At 47.7% G+C, this 20,705-nt stretch overlaps 1 protein-coding gene across 3 annotated transcripts in view; it reads left to right on the top strand.

Annotated features, from left to right (window-relative positions):
* DDHD1 (DDHD domain containing 1) overlaps window positions 1-20,705 on the top strand; it is a 51,883-nt gene that overhangs the window by 9,200 nt on the left and 21,978 nt on the right. For all 3 annotated transcript variants that reach the window (XR_014466199.1, XM_083166375.1, XM_083166376.1), the window contains 5 exons: window positions 1,771-1,899; window positions 2,546-2,693; window positions 10,621-10,730; window positions 15,304-15,410; window positions 18,741-19,003. Coding sequence is in view for 2 of the 3 variants with exons in the window: in XM_083166375.1 (XP_083022501.1) it covers window positions 1,771-1,899; window positions 2,546-2,693; window positions 10,621-10,730; window positions 15,304-15,410; window positions 18,741-19,003 (757 nt within the window). In the remaining variant the exon portion in view is untranslated. The remainder of the gene's footprint in view (window positions 1-1,770; window positions 1,900-2,545; window positions 2,694-10,620; window positions 10,731-15,303; window positions 15,411-18,740; window positions 19,004-20,705) is intronic.

The raw sequence follows: 20,705 nt of genomic DNA on the forward strand, positions 1-20,705 counted from the left end.
CCGCTCTTGGACGGCACGGGGGGTGTTATGCTCTTGGACGGTACGGGGGGTGTTATGCTCTTGGACGGTGCAGGGGGTGTTCCGCTCTTGGACGGTGCAGGGGGTGTTCCGCTCTTGGACGGTGCAGGGGGTGTTCCGCTCTTGGACGGTGCAGGGGGTGTTCCGCTCTTGGACGGTGCAGGGGGTGTTCCGCTCTTGGACGGTGCAGGGGGTGTTCCGCTCTTGGACGGTGCAGGGGGTGTTCCGCTCTTGGACGGTGCAGGGGGTGTTCCGCTCTTGGGCGGTGTATGGGGGGTTTCCACTCTTGGACGATACAGGGGGCCTCCGCTTTTGGACAGTACATGGAGGAGGGGGGGGGGTGGTGTTCCGCTTTTGGACGGTACAGGGGGTGTTCCGCTCTTGGACGGTGCATGGGCGGGGGGTTTCTGCTCTTGGACGGTGCATGGCGTTTTTTTCCGCTCCTGGGCAGTGCATGGGGGGGTTTCTGCTCTTGGGCAGTGCATGGAGGGGGGGCTCCGCTCTTGGATGGGAGGGGAGGGGCTCCGCTCTTGGACGGTACATGGTGGGGGGCTCCGCTCTTGGGCAGTATATGGGGGGGGGTATCCGCTCTTGGGCGGTACATTGGGGGGGATATCCGCTCTTGGGCGGTACATTGGGGGGAAAATCCGCTCTTGGGTGGTACATGGGGAGGGGCTCTGCTCTTGGGCAATACAGGAAGGGGGGCTCCGCTCTTGGGCAATACAGGAAGGGGAGGAAGGGGGGTTCCGCTCTCGGACGACACAGGGTTAGGGGGCTCTGCTCTTGGATGATACATGGGGGGGGGGCTCTGCTCCTGGACGATACATGGGGAGGGTTCCATTCTCCAACAGACTAATCTTCCTTTTGTATGGGCACTACTTTAGCTTTTACAAAATATTTGCTTCATATTTCTCAGTTCAGTATTTTTCACTAAACCCTTCATTCATCTGGGAATGTATATATTTTATATATACATTCCAGTATAATGGAGATTATTTTTTTACCTTGAAGTGATGTAATTCATAGGACATGTAACTCAGCCGTTCTCTGCCTCACTACGGAACACTTGCGGGTAGTCTCTGCCGCTGTCAGTAACCCCGTTACAATCAGAGCTAGGCTTAGTCACACAAACAGCGCTGTATCCTGAACCGCATCCTTTAGGCTTTGTAATGCTTATTATAATATGCTTATTGCTTTTTCCCATAGTTTGGTGCAAGTTTCACTTGTGTCTTATCTTTGATCAAAGCGATTTGCAAAACCTGGTTCCACGCGTTGTGCGTCCCTGGCAGTCAGCCTCCTCTGTGTCCATGCGGTACCTCCCTGGACCGCTCCCACTGTTAGTACTGCTGGACACAAGCCCATAACGAGGCTACTATGGGGACAGCTAGGGAACTCCGCTCCTATCCATTCTGTAGTGGTATTCACAGCACTGTCCTCCAGCTGTCGGGGTGTATGAGGTGTTACAATCATTTTCGGGAATCGTTATTGATTGGAACTACCAGCGTTTATGTTTTATATAAAGGCAGGATGACCTTACTATACACTGTAAGTGGTAATATAATAACTACTACCAGTACAGTTCTACAGAACCCCAAGTTACCGACCCCTACCTGATCAGCAGCGGCAATAGTGTAACCAGACCTAGTGATGATCTGTTGCTAAGTTTAATGATCCCCATTGATATCTGCAGGAATGTTTGCCCCCCGTAAGGGGTTTGTTGTCTGCCCCTCTAACGCTCCTGTTTCCCCGCAGCTGTCCACAGTCTAAAGTTAAGTCGCAGCCACGTGGACTGGCATGGCGTGGACGAAGTCTACCTCTACAGCGATGCAACAACTTCCAAAATAGCGAGGACTGTTACGCAAAAGTTGGGGTTCTCAAAGGGTAAGCATGTGTGTTACCGACGATGATATATCGGTGATGATAATATTGGTGGCTGCAACCACTCTGAGTTATCGGAACATGAACTTAGACCGGGTACCGCAGCCACGCTGCGATGCTTAGACCAGGTACCGCAGCCACGCTGCGATGCTTAGACCGGGTACCACAGCCACGCTGCGATGCTTAGACCGGGTACCACAGCCACGCTGCGATGCTTAGACCGGGTACCGCAGCCACGCTGCAATGCTTAGACCGGGTACCATAGCCACGCTGCAATGCTTAGACCGGGTACCACAGCCACGCTGCGATGCTTAGACCGGGTACCGCAGCCACGCTGCAATGCTTAGACCGGGTACCACAGCCACGCTGCGATGCTTAGACCGGGTACCACAGCCACGCTGCGATGCTTAGACCGGGTACCGCAGCCACGCTGCGATGCTTAGACCAGGTACCACAGCCACTCTGCGATAACTTAGACCAGGTACCACAGCCACGCTGCGATGCTTAGACAGGGTACCACATCCAAGCTCAGACTTGTTATTGTAAGTGCAGTACAGCAAGCTGTGAATGTTTGGCAGAGGGAAGAAACCGCTGTTGTGTAAATGAACCCGTCCTATACACGGTCTATAACCTGCCTTATGTCTCATAGCGTCCAGCAGCGGGACCCGGCTACATAGAGGCTTTGTTGAAGAAGCTACGTATGAGGACAAGCCGGTGGATACAAGTCACATTGTGTTTGTTGTCCATGGAATTGGGCAGAAAATGGACCAAGGAAGAATTATCAAAAATACAGCCATGTAAGTGCTGACACAGGGACGTGTCATCATTATGATTGTAATGACCTTGTCTGAGATCTTTTTTTTTTTTTTTTTTTTTTTTTTTTTAATTTTTCCACCCTGGGGATATTCCCTTCGCTAGTTGGTATAATCTCCGATTCACCCCCTTCTTCATCTACCATCAGAAAGGACTTGCTCCTGTTTATTATTAAGCCTGAATAAGATCCAAAATCTTGAAGAGTGGCCATTACCTGAGGAAGTTCTTCCTTATAGTTAGACATACCCACTAGTAGGTCGTCTGCATACAACGAGACAAGGCAGCCCAACTCACCCCCATTCTGCGCATGATTTACAGAGAGGATTTTCCTAAGCCTACATGCAACTGGCTCAATGGCCACCGCAAATAGGGTAGGGGAGAGTGGGCATCCCTGTCTCGTACCACGATGTAGGGGAAATAAATCTGAAACAAACCCATTGATGGAAACTCTAGCGGTTGGGCTCTGGTAGATGGAAAAAACCCTATTTACAAATCGTGGTCCGAAGCCAAATGCTTCTAGTGTATTTTTCAGGTAAGGCCACTCCAGCGAGTCAAAGGCCTTATTAGCATCGAATGAGGCCACAGCTATCTCAGTACTAGTGATCTTCCCGGTTTGTAAGTAGGTAAATACCCGACGTAGATTTATTGCGGTGGACTTGCCCCTTCTAAATCCAGTCTGATCTGGATGTATAATTTCATCTATTACATTGTTTAATCTGTTGGCCAGAACAGTTGCGAAAATCTTGGCATCGACCGTTAGTAGGGAAATTGGCCTGTATGACTCAGCCCTAAGAGGGTCTTTTCCTTTTTTGAGTATTACCGTAATCACGGCTTCTGTCATAGACTGAGATAACGTGGCCTCATTTTCCATTTCTCGAAAGAAAAATAATAACCTTGGTGCTAGCGTACCCTCGAGTAGCTTGTATAACTCTGCCGGCAGGCCATCTATCCCAGACGCCTTACCGGGCGAGAGTCCCTTAATTGCACCTTCGATCTCTGCTAGCCTAATAGGCTGTTCTAGTGATTCCCTGGCCTCGGGAGATAACACGGGGAGTTCAAGCCTATGTAGATATTCATTATAATCCAGGGACCCCTGTGTATTTTTGGATTTATATGTTTCGGCAAGATGGGTAACAAACACATCTACGACTTTAGGTGTATCAGTAACTAGTTCACCAGTGCTTGTATATATTTTAGGAATTACGTTAGAGGGTTTGTCCACTCTGGCCATATATGCCATAAGTTTTCCCGCTCTGTCTGAGTTCAAATACATTTTGTGAGAATCCTTTAACAGCTTGCATTTTGTCATTTCTTGTAGGTGTGTCACCCATGCGCTCTGTGCAACCAACCATTCTTGTTTACTTGGTTCGGTTTTACTTAATAAATAATTTTGCTCTAATTTCATCATTTTTACCTCTAACGACAGTGCTGTTTTTTGTAATATTGCTTTCGCAAGGGCTGTTTTTTTAATCATCGTGCCTCTTAGGAAGGCTTTAAAAGATTCCCAGACTATTGCTGGTTTGGTGGAGTTGATATTTATTTCGAAGAAGCCCTCAATTTCCATTCTTACATCGCCTAGATCGCCCAGCTGAGACAGCCATGCTGGATGGAACCTCCAGTACTGGTGGCCGCGGCAGGGTTCTGGATCCACTTGTACTATGAGCGGAGAGTGGTCCGAGATACCACGGGATTTATATTCAATTGCAGATATTTTATTGAGTAGATCCCGGGATGAAAAAATCATATCAATTCTTGAGAAATTGTTAAATGTAGGCGAGTAACAGGAGTATTGGCGCTTCTCCGGAAACTTTTCTCTCCAGATCTCATACCAGCCTACCTCTTTCATAAACTTGGCAAAATTACTTCTACCCACCGGGCTTCCCCTTCTGGGGCTCCAAATGTCCAGCCCATAGTTCATCACATTATTATAATCGCCTAAACATATAAATGGATTGTCAGGCCTGGCTGCAATAAATTCCAGTGCCGCTCTTAATACATCAAATTTAAACGGTGGGGGGGCATACACTGTTAACAGGCTTAGCCTAACTGTGTTGAACAAACCCTCTATGAAAACATATCGGCCGTTCTGATCAATTTGGACCGCAATGTGCTCATATACCACAGTTTTTTTAATAAGAATAGAGACCCCTCGTGAGGATGTAGTAAACGGTGCGTGGAAAGCTCGCGCTATCCATGGACGTTTTAAGGACAACAGTTTTTCTCCACAAAGATGGGTCTCTTGCAAGCAAATTATATCGGCCTCTAAGGCCTTACATTGTTTAAGGACTAAGGATCTTTTAATCTTGTTATTTAAGCCGCGTACATTCCACGTCAGAATTTTAACCATTTTTACTTATAGCAAATATCAACATTAGGGGATTTCTTCTCAAGTGCTTATGGTTACATTTTTCATATTTTCGAAATATCAACATGTCGATATCGAGATCGTGGACCAGGGCAAAAATACTGCAGACATATTTAAAAAAAAGACAAACAACATTTAACATAAACCCCCCTCCACCCCCCACCCCGTATAACCTACCCAGCGAGGCATACCTATATCCTTACCCCCCATTTATACCACACAATTTCCCTTTCAGTTGGGGACTTTTACTTAATGACCACGTCTGGCGCGGCAGATGCCCCCGGCACTTTAATATATATTTATCAATGCATCTATTTACTCCACTTTTCCTCCCCCGCTAAGACATACCACCCTATATGCTACTTACACTCCATACCCCATCTATCTCCTCCATAAGCTTCCTACACTGTTACACTTTGTATTTTACAATTTAAGTCTTATTTATTATTTTATTCAATTGCAATTTGTTTTTTAGCAGAATAGGATTTATCCAGCCACGCAGCTGCTTCTGTGGCTGTGGTAAAGAATTTTGATTCTCCATTGGCAATCACTCTAAGTTTCGAGGGGTACAACATTGAATATTTTAAATCCAGTTCTCTCATCCTGGCTTTAATGGTGCGGAATTTGGCTCTGTCTCTCTGAACCTCTTGTGGGAGGTCGGGGAAGGTAGATATCTTTGTCCCGTTGTACACAGTCAGTTTTGTCCCGTGTTAGTTTTAGGACTTTATCGCGGTCCTTAAAGTTCAAAAACTTTGCGATCAGGGTGCGGGGGTATCCACCTGGGATAGGTGGGCGAGCAGGGATGCGGTGGGCCCTTTCAATGGAGAATTGGGCAGAGAAACTCTCATGCCCCAGCTCTTTTTTTAGCCAATCTTCTAGGAATCTCTCAGGTTCTCTCCCCTCTGCTCGTTCCTCTAAACCCACAAATCTGACGTTGTTCCGCCGCAAACGCCCTTCCATATCTGTAAATTTTAATCTTAGTTCACCCAGCTGATTGGAGATGGTAGTGACTTGGGCCTGTAGAGGGGCCACTATATCCTCAGTTGTTGAAACTCGCTTCTCCATCTCTGTGACCCTATCCCTGATTTTTTGTGCGTCGTCTCTGATCAGCGTGATATCTACTTGTAATTTGTTAATCTGTTCAGAGAGTCGTCCTTCACAGTTATTAACTGCCTCCAGGACCTGCTGCAGTGTGACTTCTGGGACCTGGGCTTGGGGAGATGGTTTGGAGGGTGTTGTTTGCGGTGTGGCAAGTTGGGAATTGTTTGCCGCTTGGGTACTTATGTAGTATCTGGGCTGCCGATTTTTTGATTGTATGCCTTAAGTTAAGGCATACAATCAGATGCGATGCGATGCGATATCGCATCGCATCCGATATCGGATGCGATGACCCGATTTTTCCATAGGAATCAATGTTAAAATGATTCCTATGGAAAAATGGGTCCTTTTCATACCCCTACTATCCAAGTGGGCATGGAGTTGGATATAAACCTGTGGCGAGCGTAGCGAGCCACCGAGCCCGAAGCGTGGCGAGCGAAGCGAGCCCCGCGAGGGGACGGTATTCGTCCCCTCGCGGGGCTCGCTTCGCTCGCCACGCTTCGGGCTCGGTGGCTCGCTACGCTCGCCACAGGTTTATATCCAACTCCATGCCCACTTGGATAGTAGGGGTATGAAAAGGACCCATTTTTCCCATTGAATTCCATGTTAAAATGGACTCAGTCCATTTTAACATTGATTCCTATGGAAAAATCGGGTCATCGCATCGCATCGCATCGCATCGAATCGCATGGTCGCATGCGATGCGATGCGATCTCCCGATCCGACCCGATTTAGAAATCGGCAGCCCAGATACTACATAAGTACCGCCGCTTGTGTTTGTGTACGAGCGTACTTTTCCAAGCGGGCCGCAGCTGCAGTTTGGCTGGTTTTCCCCATTTTTGTAATTTGGTTAGTGTCTCTTTAAATATACCGGCTTAAGTTGATTAAAGCTCACTGGTTTATGCTACTTTTCCCTTTTAACACTGTGTTTATCAATGGGGAGTGTTTTCTGTGTAGCAAAATATTAGTCCTTTGTAGCTTTACAGAGGGTTACAGATGGGGGCAGAGGTTAATAAGCTGAGGTGCAAAATATTTGATTTTACCTCAATGTCAGGATCACCATAGAATGGATTGCAGCTTGTGGGCTCTATTGCTGCTCCTGCCTTCAGCCTGGGCTAGGGTTCAATCGCTGGGCGTCCGTATCTCTGCCACTGTAATCCGGTGTCTGAATTCACCTTGCAGACTGTAGCCTCCGAGCAGAGGGACAATGGAGCGTGCCTTGCTGCTTTTGAATTTCCCGCCCCAGCTGGGAGACCTCGCCGTCTCTCACCCGGCGTGTCTGACGCTACCTCCTGGCAACGCTGTACTCCGGCGCCTGCTACTGTATGCGCAGCGCCCCGATCTCCTCCTGCTCGCGTCTCCGTCCAACGCTCCGGCGGGGAAGCAGGGCAGACACCCGGACCTTCAGCCAGGCTCTGCGCACCACCTTCAAGCCGGCTAACGGGCAGCACGGCCAAACCTGCAGCAGTCGGGTTAGTGAATTTCACAGCCTGGTCCGGGAATCAGTGTGGGCTAGGGTGGGTGTCTGCTCACATTGGGATTTCAAGCGGAGAGCTCATACACGTGCCGGAGCTCCACTCATCTGAGCTCACTCACACACCGCCGTCGTCACGCCCCTAAGGGGAAGCGTCTGAGATCTGGTTTTAGTTAAGCGTAAATATGTCATTCTTGCCTTCCCTCTAAATACAATCTAATATACTATAATGCCAACCAGTCTTTAAGATCCACCAGCGGCCCACGTTTTCCAGACCCCTATCTGGTGCACAGGTGCAGTCATTACTAAGGTGCACAGGTGCAGTCATTACTAACTGTCACATATTCAAACCTGTGCCTCATTCTTTCCTAACCGACACATTCTGCAGACCAACAGTTGGCCTGGAAAACATGGACTGTAGGTAGATTGCGAGGACCGGTTTGGCCCCATGCTGTAGGCGTTTTGGTGTTCCTTCTATTGCCGAACCTTTAGGAATCCAGCCCCTGGCCACACCTACAGTGGTCTCTCCCAAGTCCCTTACCACTTGGCCACGTTCTTGAGATTTTGCAAACCAGGTCTAGTAATTGCGCCCCTACCTGATATCTTCTTGTTATCAGTTCTCTTTCCGCCACGTTCTTAAGATATGCTGCATTGGGACGTTGTATACAAAAAAAAAAAGACAGGAGGACTCTGGTAAGAGACAAACAGATTATGGGAACAAATGATAACTAATGTCAGCTTTACTAAACACTGCGCTACTTGGCCACACGTTCAGAAATGGCAGATAAAGTCCTATTATAGGAATTGGTTTATACTGTAATATTGTGCTTCGATAAATATAGTAATGGAAACTATGGAACAGGCTCATATTATCCTAGCTCTATTGTTAGATGATTGGGTAACTTCCTGTGCTGAGGTCTAAGAGTGGATAAGGTGGGCGCACCCTTGAGTGGAAACTGAAGGTAAATACACATGTGATGATTGGCTCCCCCGAACAGTGATGTCATCAGGACCCTGCATCATACAAGTAGTCATTGACGATAAGGTCAAACGGAGCTGCATGTACAGAGAAAAGGGGGCGGGGTCATTAACTACCCGTCGGATTAGACATCATTTGTCGTTCCTAGCGTACACACTAGGCAGTTTATAGTGGTTGCACTTGGGGCGTGATTCTGGTTCACTTGCAAAAGCAAACTTCTCCTTTAATGGACAAAACCATGCTGCACTGCAGGTGTGGCAGATGTAACATGTGCAGAGAGTTAGCTATTGTTTCTGTGCAGGGTAAATACTGGCTGCTTTATTCTTACACTGCAATTTAGATTTCACTTTAAACACACCCCACCCAAATCTAACTCTCTCTGCACATGTTACATCTGCCCCACCTGCAGTGCAGCATGATTTTGTCCATTAAAGAAGGAGTTTGCTATTGCAAACCAACCTGAATCACCCCCCTTAGTCTCAGCACATATTTATTTTTGTTAAGCATTTAAGCAGTTAAAGAAAGATGATCTAAGGTTAGTGAGGACGTGTTGGTGGAAATGCTGACTTTGTGTGTACAGGAGAGATGCCTGCTGTCAGCCTAATACCTTGTACCAAGGACAGGGCTGGGACGTGTGCTCGGATAATGACGCCAATGAAGTAAAGCATACAGATAGGTGCGGCCTCAGCGCTGCGAGTTGGTAGACCCAAAGGCCACTGGCTGGATACGTTGTCTAGCAGTGTGTATCTAACTACTATACTTTTGCTGCCCTCCTCCATAGGGCCGGAGTAGGCAGACTTATATATACTCGTGGCCCCCATACAATACTTGAGACGTCATCAGTCAGCAGCTCAAAACTTTTTTTTTTCTTTTTTTTTTAAATAAGCGCAGCTTTATTGCAGTGACCGCAGTACATTAGTTTTTGTGGTTTATTATATGTGCTGTGTTCCGTATATGCTCATACTCATTAATAACCACTACTGTACAGGACAAGGCCGCTAGGTCGACAGTATGAAGGTTGACCTAAATGATGTCGACCACTAAAGGTTGACAGGGCTAAGGTTGACACATGAAATAGGTTGACAGGCCTGATATCGACAGGGTCATTGCGTCAACACAAGCATTTAGTTCAAATTGTCGGCGTGTTTTTCATGTTTTTTTTTTTTTTTGCGCTATTTCATACCGTAGACTGGGCCTTGGGGGAGAATATAATAGTCTGCCAAGCGCAGCGAGGCACCATGCCGCGCAGCGAGGCACCATGCCCGAAGCATGGCGAGCGCAGCGGTGCACTGATACAGTGTCCATGTTGGGAAACAAATTTGAAAAACTCATGTCGACGTTTTGACTGTCAACCTTCCCATTGTTCTTATGCTTGTGTCGACCATCCCTTCCTGATCACCTTTATACTGTCGACCTTTCGACAATACCCTACTGGACAGGATTCCTAATTGTTTTTAGTTTCTGTCCATCATGTATAAATGTTATCTGTGGGAAGCTTACTTGGCCTATTCCATAGAAGTTCTGCCTATTAAACAGTACGGTGATTCTTCCTCATGTTTCCCCTGTATCCTGCCCTCTGATACTGTGGCCTCCTATGCCAGTGCTTCTCCCGTTCTGTGGATTGTAAGCTCCTCCCCCTTCCGGCACACACATCCTGCTGTCCTCTGTCCTGTGCCAGTAACCTTGTTATGTACATGGAGCGTTCTTATTCATAGCACAATGCCTTTACTTGCACTTTGTGGGAACCTGATACCTACCTGAACGGTATGCTGCTAGGTGACCAGTGTAGTGGATCACCGTGCTCCCGTACCCACCTGCCTTCCCTCACTGATAGAGAGAGACTCCTTGTACTATATTTGCCATGTTTGCTCCATTAAAACTATATTCATTCTTTAATTTTTTGAGACTTAAGTGCACATTAATATACAGTAGCCTGTATATTAATGGCTGACCATGTCTAGTTGTGTTGGCGCTTACACGTGCTTTGTGTTACAGGATGAGAGAGACGGCCAGAAAGGTGGAAGAAAAGCACTTTTTCCATCAGACTACAGAGCACGTTGAGTTCCTTCCTGTGGAATGGCGTTCCAAGCTTGCTCTAGATGGAGGTACGTCCTGTCTACCTGGAGTTACGCGAGGAGGGGTATCCTACAGGCGCGGTGTTAAGGAAGCAGAGACCATGCTGACAGTCAGTGTAATATTTATAACGTGCAAATGATCTTCTCTCTGATTAAAGCAAGAGTAAAGGGGCCCACACACTGGGAGATTTTGCTAGATCCTTCAGAACGCTCAGCAAGATCGCACAGCGATGTGTGCTGAGACATCTCAGGTCCAGTGTTCTCCGGAGAGAAAAGTGGCCTAGACTGGCAATTATAGATTTATCCAGCATGCTAGATAGTATTCGCAGGGTGATAGAAAGGTGCAGGGCCACCTATAGCTGTCGCTATGGCCCCTACACACAGCGATGTAGGGGGCATCTAGTTAGATCACTTAGAAAATTCCCTGAAATCACCCCATGTGTAGGCCCCTTATCCCATCCCCGAACTGTATTATCAAAGCTTTATTAGTGACCGTGTGATACAGGATGCAGACATGGTCTGAATGTCGATGTGGAAGTTAAACGCAGACATTGCAATTTCTGTGCATTTAAGTCCACACCATAACACTAAAATGAGCTGTTAACATTGCGGCTGTCGGCATTGACCATATCCACAGTTTGACTGTCGGCATAACATGTCCAAATTCGGGAATGTTGACATTTCCGCTACATACCTGTTTCAGCACCTGGAGCTAAATCAATTGTATCTGTGCTTTCCTGACATACATTAGGGGACACTGGAGTAATGGGTATAGTGGAGTTTTGTAGAAACTCCAGCACTCTAAGGATGAATGAAATTTGCGCTTATCCCCAGCCCAAAAGATAACAGGTTTTATTATTTTTCCCGAAAAGCCAGTTTTAGCGCTTCCTTAGTAGCATTAATTATTCAGAGTGTTCATTTGTCTGTTTCCTTCTTACTGCAGGCTGTACGTCAGCTTCTCCTATATTTATTTATTTAGTTACAGTTTCTTATATAGTCCAGCAGATTCTGTTGCGCTTTACAATAGTAGACCGTGATAGAACTAACTGGTAACAACAGACAGACTTGGAGGGCCCTGCTGCACGCTTACAATCTATAAGGATATAGGAGGGAAGCACAAGGACAGGCACCAGTAATAGCATAGTAGTCCCACCAAGCTGCAAGTCCAGAAGAAAAGCTATATAATACATAAGTGCCTCAGAGTGTTGTGTGGTAAATAAATATGATAGGCTTGCCTGAAGAGGTGAGTTTTCAGGGAACACTTGAAAAGTTTGGAGGCTAGTGGAGAGTCTTGTGCGTGGAAGGGCATTCCATAGGATTGGAGCAGCCCGATGAAAGTCCTGTAATAGTGAATGGGAGCTAGTGATCCGTGCAGAAGAGACACAGATCTTGTGAAGAGCGAAGTGGTCGAGATGAGATATTTTGTGATGAGTAGAGAGATATATGCTGGTGCAGTATGGTTAATAGCTTTATATGCGAGTAGAAGTGTTTTATATTGAATACGGTAAGATACAGGTAACCAATGGAGGGACTGGCAGAGCAGATCAGCAGACGATGAGCGTCTTACAAGGAAGATCAGCCTAGCAGCAGCATTTAGAATGGATTGCAGTGGCGAGAGTCTGTTCTTGGGAAGACCAGTTTGGAGACTATTGTAGTAATCAATGTGGGATATAATGAATGCATGGATAAGAGATTTAGAAGTGTCTTGTGTGAGATACGGTCGTATTTTGGATATGTTTTTTAGATGCATGCAACATGATTTGGAGACAGATTGAATGTGAGGAAGAACAGACAGTTCAGAGTCGAGGATGACCCCTAGGCAACGAGCTTGTGGGGTAGGGTAGATTGTCGAGTTGTCAACAGTTATGGAGAGATCAGGATGGTAACTGTTCTTGGTTGTGGGAATATAAGTAATTCCGTTTTGGAAATATTGAGTTTGAGTTGGCGACAAGACATGAGATGGCAGAGAGACATTCAGAGAATCGGACCAAAGCCACTGGTGACAACTCTGAGGTTGATGGATTTGAGTATCATCGGCATATAAGTGATACTGAAATCCGAAAGAGCTGATTAGTTTGCCAAGAGAGGAAGTATAGATTGAGAAAAGCAGAGGACCTAAGACTGAGCCTTGCGGAACTCCGACTGACAGAGGTAGTGAGGAGGAGGTAGAATCAGAGAAGCGAACACTGAAAGAGCGATCAGATAGGTAAGATGAGAACCAGGAAAGGGCTGTATCATTAAGACCTAGGGAGTGTAGTGTTTGTAAGAAAAGAGTGTGATCCACAGTTTCAAACGCAGCAGAAAGATCTAGAAGAATAAGTAGTGAGTAATGGCCTTTAGACTTGGCAGTTACCAGATCATTCACCACTTTAGTCAGTGCTGTCTCAGTGGAGTGTTGGGAACGAAAGCCTGACTGACGCAGGTCTAATAGGGTGTAAGAGTTAAGAAAGTGTGTGAGGCGAGAGTAGAATAGTCTCAAGATTAGCTTGGAGAGCCATGGGAGCTGAGAGAAAGGACGGTAGTTAGAGAGAGAGTTAGGGTCAGAATTGTGATTTTTCAGTATGGGAGTAATCACTGCATGTTTAAACAGAGAAAGAAAAGTACCAGTATCAAGAGAGAGATTGCAGATTTTAGGTAATGTTGGAATAAGCACAGGAGATAGAGTTTTAATGACTTGTGCAGGTGCAAGGGGCTGTGGTGCACTTTAAACTGTGTCCATGTCGACTGTGTTCACATTCAGGTAAAAAAAACCTGTAAAATACCCCATGTTGACCTTTTCACTGTCGACCTAGACATTGTCGAACTAATGACCTTTCAACCTAGAACCATGTCGACCTTTTCCCAAGTCGACCTAGACACATGTCAACCTTTTCCCATGTCGACCTGATGATGTCGACCTAATGACTGTCAACCATCATGCTGTAGACCAAATGATCCCAACCCGTGACAGTGCTGCAGGCGAGGCCGTGTCTGATTGTGTAAGCCAGGTTTCTGTAATGGCCAGCAGGTTGAAGTTATGAGAGATAGAGTGGTCGTGGATGGATGTTAATTTGGGTCTTGGGCTGAATTACTGATGACACTACCTAATGCCTATTCCTAATGCCACCTGCTTATAACAGGTCTCCGCTGTGCCTCACTTGTGGCTACGGGCTATTTTTTCTGTCAGTCCACTCTGTTAGCGGCATTTTAGGATGGTCGTTAATCTGGTGCTAGAAACATAGCGGGGGATTTGATTCTGTGCAATGCACCTCTGTAACAATGATCGGGGGTTGGTGGGGGACGTGGTCGCTGAAGGGGGTTGGCCACAGCCCTCCAAAAAAAACATTTTGTTTTGCAGGTATGGTGAGGGGAACGGTGCGTGGGGACCCGGCCCCTCCATCAGGTCTGGGTAAAAATGACTCGCTCCATCCTTCCCCTCTCGGTGTCAGAAGGCACTTCTCCTAGGCCGAGACTGGCTGCGGCATAGTCCAGCAAAACTATTCTGACAGAAGTGTGATATATTGCAGTACAGGAAGCACTCATACGATACAGATGCTACCTCAGATGTGCATTTGTCTGCTAGTATCTCTGCCTCTTCCATTACAGCAAAGATAACTCTTTGGCATGCGTTGTGAGATACTACCCAGAATCATAAAGGTCTTTCCAGGTCATTCCGCTTTCCCGTAATGGACTCTTTGGCTCCAGATTAGGAAATATTATTTGTGGGCCTCAGACATTTTGTCATCAAAATTTAGCTCTGCTGAATAAGTCTAGTAGGTTTCACTGCTCAAAACATGACTCACACGAGAACACCTTCACCTGTTGAAACGGGGGCTGGCCAAAGCTGCCATTTCGATTGTGAGATTTCAAGTCCATTTCTTAACACGCTCGTAAATAGACTTTGCATGCCCTTCGTGCCAGCCCAAACACCCTCATGTTCAATCCCAGAGCCCCCTCATCCACTATTCTATTCCATAGACCCCTCGTGTCTCCACTACCGGTGCTTTTGGCCAGAATTAATGAGCAGGGGTGGGTTGTTGGACAGGCTGGAGGAGGAATTGCGCAGTCGGCCTGATCGGTGATGGTGACTTTGCGTAGTGGGGTCTGGTATTAGCAAGCCTCCTAGGGGATCCTGGATGGGGGTTCTGCGGTGCGGGCTATGAGTTTGACATGACTGGTGTCAATTCTGGATCGACCTATAGGCTCAGTGTAGCGCTCCACCCTGTAGCTGCGGTGCTGTGTAGCGCTCGCCCCTGTAGCCGTGACGCGGTGTAGCGCTACTCCTGAAGGCACGGTGTAGCGCTCCCCCTATAGGCGCAGTGTAGTGCTCCCCCTGTAGCCACGGCATGGTGTAGCGCTCCCCCCTGTAGCTGCGATGCTGTGTAGCGCTCCCCCTGTAGCTGCTTCGCGGGATAACGCTCCCCCTGCAGCCACGGCGCAGTATACCACTACCCTATATTGTGCCAAGAAGGATTCTGCCTACATCCACACACGCCCTTATTGTACAGTTCATGTTTCCCATATTTATGTCCCATACAGATATACCTGCGGTATGAGTGTATATATGATGCAGTATATATTGCTGGGGGTTATACAGTAACATGGGGATTGTTGTTCCCATCAGATACGGTGGATTCCATTACTCCCGATAAGGTGCGTGGAATTCGGGACATGCTGAACAGCAGTGCCATGGACATAATGTACTACACCAGCCCCCTGTACAGGGATGAGGTAAGTGACGGAATCATAGTGGAAAGTATGTGCTGGAACCAGGCTCTGTGTTGTGTGTCTGTCGCTATGGAGATGGGTTTAAATGCTCCGACGCTGACTTTATGGAACACCTGAGCTGCAGTATTAGGCAGATCATTTGGCTGTTTTGTAGCGTTCCATAAGAAGGTTCCGCCCGGTCTCCATAGCAGAGACTGCACTCACCCCTGAGGCAGATTGGGGTTTTGGCTGTCCAATAAAATACTTTATTGCTACACCTGTCCTGCATAAAAGTGGTTTACTTTAAGAGCTGAGCGACTATGTTATTTTCTGTGACTTTAACCTAAAGGATCTGTCCAGGTCCTCACCTCTGCTGCAGAAATTAGCTAGTATCAGCAACTGGAGCCTGCCCAGCCGGCGCCTGAGTCCCTGCCCAGCCGGTGCCTAGAAAAGACAGGTGGGGGTGGGAGGGGCAAGGGGGTGACCTTATTAATCCTATGTTATTCCGTTTATCCCCATACATGATTGTAGACTGTGACAGTGTCCGCTAACTGATCATACATTGATTTTCTAATAAACATCTAATTATAATTGTTGTCTAACGCAAAGTTCCTGCCTTATACCTCCGACCATTGACGCGGTACAGTGCTCTGTACACTGCCATTCCTATGACGAACTGGTTAACATTTTATCTGTGTTTTTTTAACCTGAGTTGCGTGGATTATTAGATAGTGTGTAGATATAGTCAATAGGTCTACATGGAAAAGATCGAATAAGTCCATGTCGACTGTTGTTGACATGGGCCCCAAATTAGTCTAGCATGTTTAATTTTGACCTGTTGCATGTCAACCTTTTTTCATGTCAACCTTTTCACCCGTCGAACTATTGTATGTCGACGTTTGGGGTAGACTTATTGACTGACTGTCCAGGCACTGCAGATCTATCGGATTCAGTATTGAATCCCGGCGGTCGGGATCCCGGCGTTCAGAATCCCGATGCCGGAATCCCGACAGCCGAAATGCCGACAAGGGGGGGACGTGGATCGCCCCCCCTTGCGGGCTCGCTACGCTCGCCACACTAATTTATTCTCCCTCCAGTGGTGTCGTGGACACCCACGGAGTAAGAAAGTGTTGGCATTTCGGCGATCGGGATTCTGAACGCCGGGATTCTGAACGCCGGGATTGTAACTGCATCCCGATCTATCAATCTGAACTAAAACAGAGTTAGAGAGACAAAAAAACGCACCCTTCCCGGGACACAGCCGCGTTTTACCAAGTCCCTCCACCTGCCGCTAGCGCCCTGTTTTAATGGTTTATTTTACTGTTTTCCCGGAAACCAAAACATTTCAATGTTTTTATTTTCATTTGATCCTTTGTTTTCCTGTGACTATTGTTACAGCTGGGACATGGGATCCGGCGCTGCCGGACCCCTTACAAGTGGCGCAGAGCGGGGTGGGGTCGCCTTTGTGTTTCTCTCCTTTGTGCTGTGTTTGCACAGCTATTACAACGCTGCTGACAGCGGTTACAAGGAGCAGGATAATACACGGCGCAGGCAGACTGTGTCCGTGATGTTTGCTCTTGTTCTGCCAGTTAGACAGAAACAATGCAATAGCGTATTAGAGAGTATCAGTGTCACTTGTAGCGCATCAATTATTGAGCAGCCGGCAGCCTCGTGCCAGAACCGCTTGGAAAGATCTCACGGAGTCACAGAAACCATGTACGGGTGTAAATGTGTCTCCTGTGGGCAATGGTGGCAGCCAAGTCAATAGTCTATCAATACACTAAGAAGCGGAGACGTTAATAGGCCTTGGTGATGTGGTGCAGTATATAATAGAGGATTTAGGTCTTTAGTTCTGAGCATTTCATATCTTATTATATAGGCCGAGATTTATTATAGGCGACTAATATAAAACCTGACCAAGATTTGAGAGTACAGCTTAGTTTGCTATGTGCTCGATTGAAGAGTCAGTAGTACATCAGAGGAGTCAGCTCGGGGCCCCGTGGCAGAAGGTGGGGCTGGAGGGCGTAGTGGCTCAGCTATGGGCTTGGTGGCGGAAAGTGAGACTCAAGGAACTGATGGTGCATGCATGGGGGGGGCAGGGGCCCTGGGGTCTGGTAACCAAGGTGACACAGGTGGGGCTTAGTGGCATCTGGTGCAAACGGCGAGGCTTGATCCTGTGGCAGAATACATGGTGTGCTTTATATTTGACCTCTAATAGATTTAAAGGGGTATGGGTCATTGAGTCAACCCAATGGAGATTGACATGCATTGGGTTGACCACTGAAGGTCGACACTTGAAATAGGTGGACATGGTTAAGGTCGACAATGGGAAGGTCGACATGAGGTTTTAATTTTTTTGGCCCGAATGTCGACATAGACATCGCCTAAGTGTGCCACGTCCACTTGCAGGGTTCCCTGCACTCGGCACGCTATATATTTTTTTCTTCCACCGCACTGTATTGGATGGTAGGGCATGAAATACCGCCTGTCGGCACATGCCAGCTCAAAAAACAAAAAACTCATGTCTACCTTTTGACTGTCGCTTCCCACTGTTGACCTTCTGACCCTGTCGACCTATTTCAGGTGCCGACCTACAGTGGTTTGGTCCCCGATTTTAAAGTGAGTGCTGGTTTTTGCTTTGTTGCATTTGCACCAGATACTGGGGGAGATTCTCTAAGAATCTTCGCCGCCCATCGCATTTATAATTATCGCATATGTTGTATCATATGCGATAATTATAGCAAAGGACAGCTCTTGCGTTAAGAGCTGTCCTTTGCGGTGAGAGTCGCCGGGTCCCAGCAGGTCCCGGCGGCTCCCTCACACACCCGGCGCTGCTGTTGCTGCGCCGGGCTCTCCTCCGCCCTGCACCCGGAAGAGGATCAGTGCAGGGAGGAGGTCACAGGTCCGGGCAGCACAGCTCTGTGCTGCCCGGACGATGCGGGGCGGCGGGGGTCCGTGCGGGGCGGCGGCGGGTTGCAGTAGAAGCCCATTGGCTTCTATGGGGCATCGCCAGATTTTTCTGGCGATGCCCCGCGCCGGGTTACCGCGGGGGGCTTAGAGCATCCCAAAATGCGATAAAAACCCAGATAACGGGGTTTTTACCGCATTTTTCGCTTAGAGAATCTCCCCCACTGTTACAGCAAATAGAACAAACACAATACACCTCCCCCATTCCCACAGACAGGTGCATTAGGTGACAAGTGAATTAGGCTCATGTTCTCATGGCAGGTGTGCAGTGCTCCATCTGAGGATCTGACGTAAGTGCTGGTATCTACTATCTGTGTCACTGTTACTATTATACCTTTTATATTAGTGCTGCCCTCCCACTTACTGAGTCTCTGTCTCGTTTGTCAGCTGGTGAAAGGTCTCCAGCTGGAGCTGAACCGCCTCTACACTTTGTTCTGCTCCCGGAACCCCGAGTTTGAAGACAAAGGGGGCAAAGTGTCTATCGTGTCCCATTCCTTGGGATGTGTGATCACATACGACATCATGACTGGCTGGAACCCGGTGCATCTCTATGAGCAACTGGAACAGCATGAGGAGGAGGAGGCCGAAGACCACTGGATTAGTTATGAGGAACAGCATCTCCTTCGAGAGCTTTTTTTAACCAAACAACGGTAATGAGATACTGATCGGGAGATGGGTCACCTATATGGCTTTGTTTCTCCTGTAATATACATTGCTCCCTCTTTATAATGCCCACCACCATCAGAACTAGTTATGTTTTTCTATCGGCCTATCTTTCACCCTTCCTATGGGACACTGGGAGACTGGGTTTAGAGGGGAGACTGAGGAGTAGTCGCTTAATGTTGCAACTGCTAGAGCTGAATCTCCACCCACTCAAAACCATCCCACCCCATCACTTTTTTTATTTAGTAAAAGAGAAGATTTGCATTGGAGATGGAGATCAGCAGGTCTACCATCCGTGGTTTACATTGATGGTGAGAACCTTTAACACGACTGATTGCTGTGGCGGCTCCAACTTTGTGTGAGGGTAGGACCCAGCGGACCTATCAGGGAAGGGGTCAAATCTGTGCATTTCGTATCAGGAATGGGGGCTAAGCTCCCTGCCCCAGACAGATGGTGTAGGACCTTAAGATCTCCACATTGATAGCAAATCCAAAAGACATTGGTGGATAACCTTGATGGCCCCTAATTTATGTAAGTAAGCTTTATTTTTATTTTATTTTTAGCTTCCATCACTACAGGATCATGGCGCGGAGCCATTATGAGACTTGGAGCAGGGGAACGGCGCTGGTAGTTTGGGACTAGCCTGCTCCACACGGGTGTGGTATATGGTCCCGACAGTCGGGATCCCGACAGTCATTAGCCCAATGGGATCCCGACAGTCATTAGCCCGACGGGATCCTGACCGGCCGGACTCAATTGCAACTAAGCCCCTTGTGGGCTTGCCATGCTGCGGGCATGGTGGCTTGCTACGCTCGCCGCCTATTCTTTTCTCCCTCTATGGGGGTCATGGGCCCCCACAAGGGAGAATAGCCGGTGGCCATTGGGACCCAGAGTGTCGGGGTTTTGACTGTCGGGATCCCGGCATCGGGGTAATGACTGTCGGGAAACTGTGCAGCACCCCTCTGCGTGGTCTCCAGTACAGGACACAAGGTTCCTGCGGGTGCGAGTCCAAATGTGTTCTCAGACTGCACAAAGCCACAGTTTTCAACTTGCCCGGAAAATAGCTTGGCACGGCCTACTCTGTGTAGTACTGGGTGTTTGGGCAGGTGAATTAGGGTCCCGGAGACTGCCTCTCGGGCTCTGGGGAGTAGTAGCGCTAGACTTGATGGGTGCTAGCCTTATATTCAGCATTTTATATGTAATACTGGTTTTGTCTTTGTTTTTCTAGATGTGTAACGTGTGTTGTTCTGCTTCCTATAGTTATTTTCCCCTGTGTACAGCCATCTGGTCTTCCGAAGGTGGTTTCTGGTTTTCTTCTGAACCAGGGGATTTGTTTTGCCATCTAAGGCCGTCTAGCCCTCCTCCTACTGCCGCTACTTGCTGAGGAGTTGTGTCAGAAGGCAGGCATGTCCAAACTATGGCCCTCCAGCTGTTGTGAAACTACAAGTCCCATCATACCAGTTTTGCTATTAGGGAATGCTAAAACTATTGTAATGCTGGGATGTGTAGTGCTCGAGGGCCATAGTTTGGACATGCCTGTCATGGCTATTCATAGGTCAGATTGTGTCTCTCAGGGGTAGATTTATTAAGCTCGGGGAAGTGATAAAGTGTCTGGTTTTTATCACCGGCCAATCAGCTCCTACCTATCATTTTTCAAACCAAGCCTGTAACGTGGGGGGTGGGGTGAAC

Source organism: Crinia signifera, chromosome 12, assembly GCF_055691185.1.
Source record: "Crinia signifera chromosome 12, ASM5569118v1, whole genome shotgun sequence".
Lineage (NCBI taxonomy): Eukaryota > Metazoa > Chordata > Amphibia > Anura > Myobatrachidae > Crinia > Crinia signifera.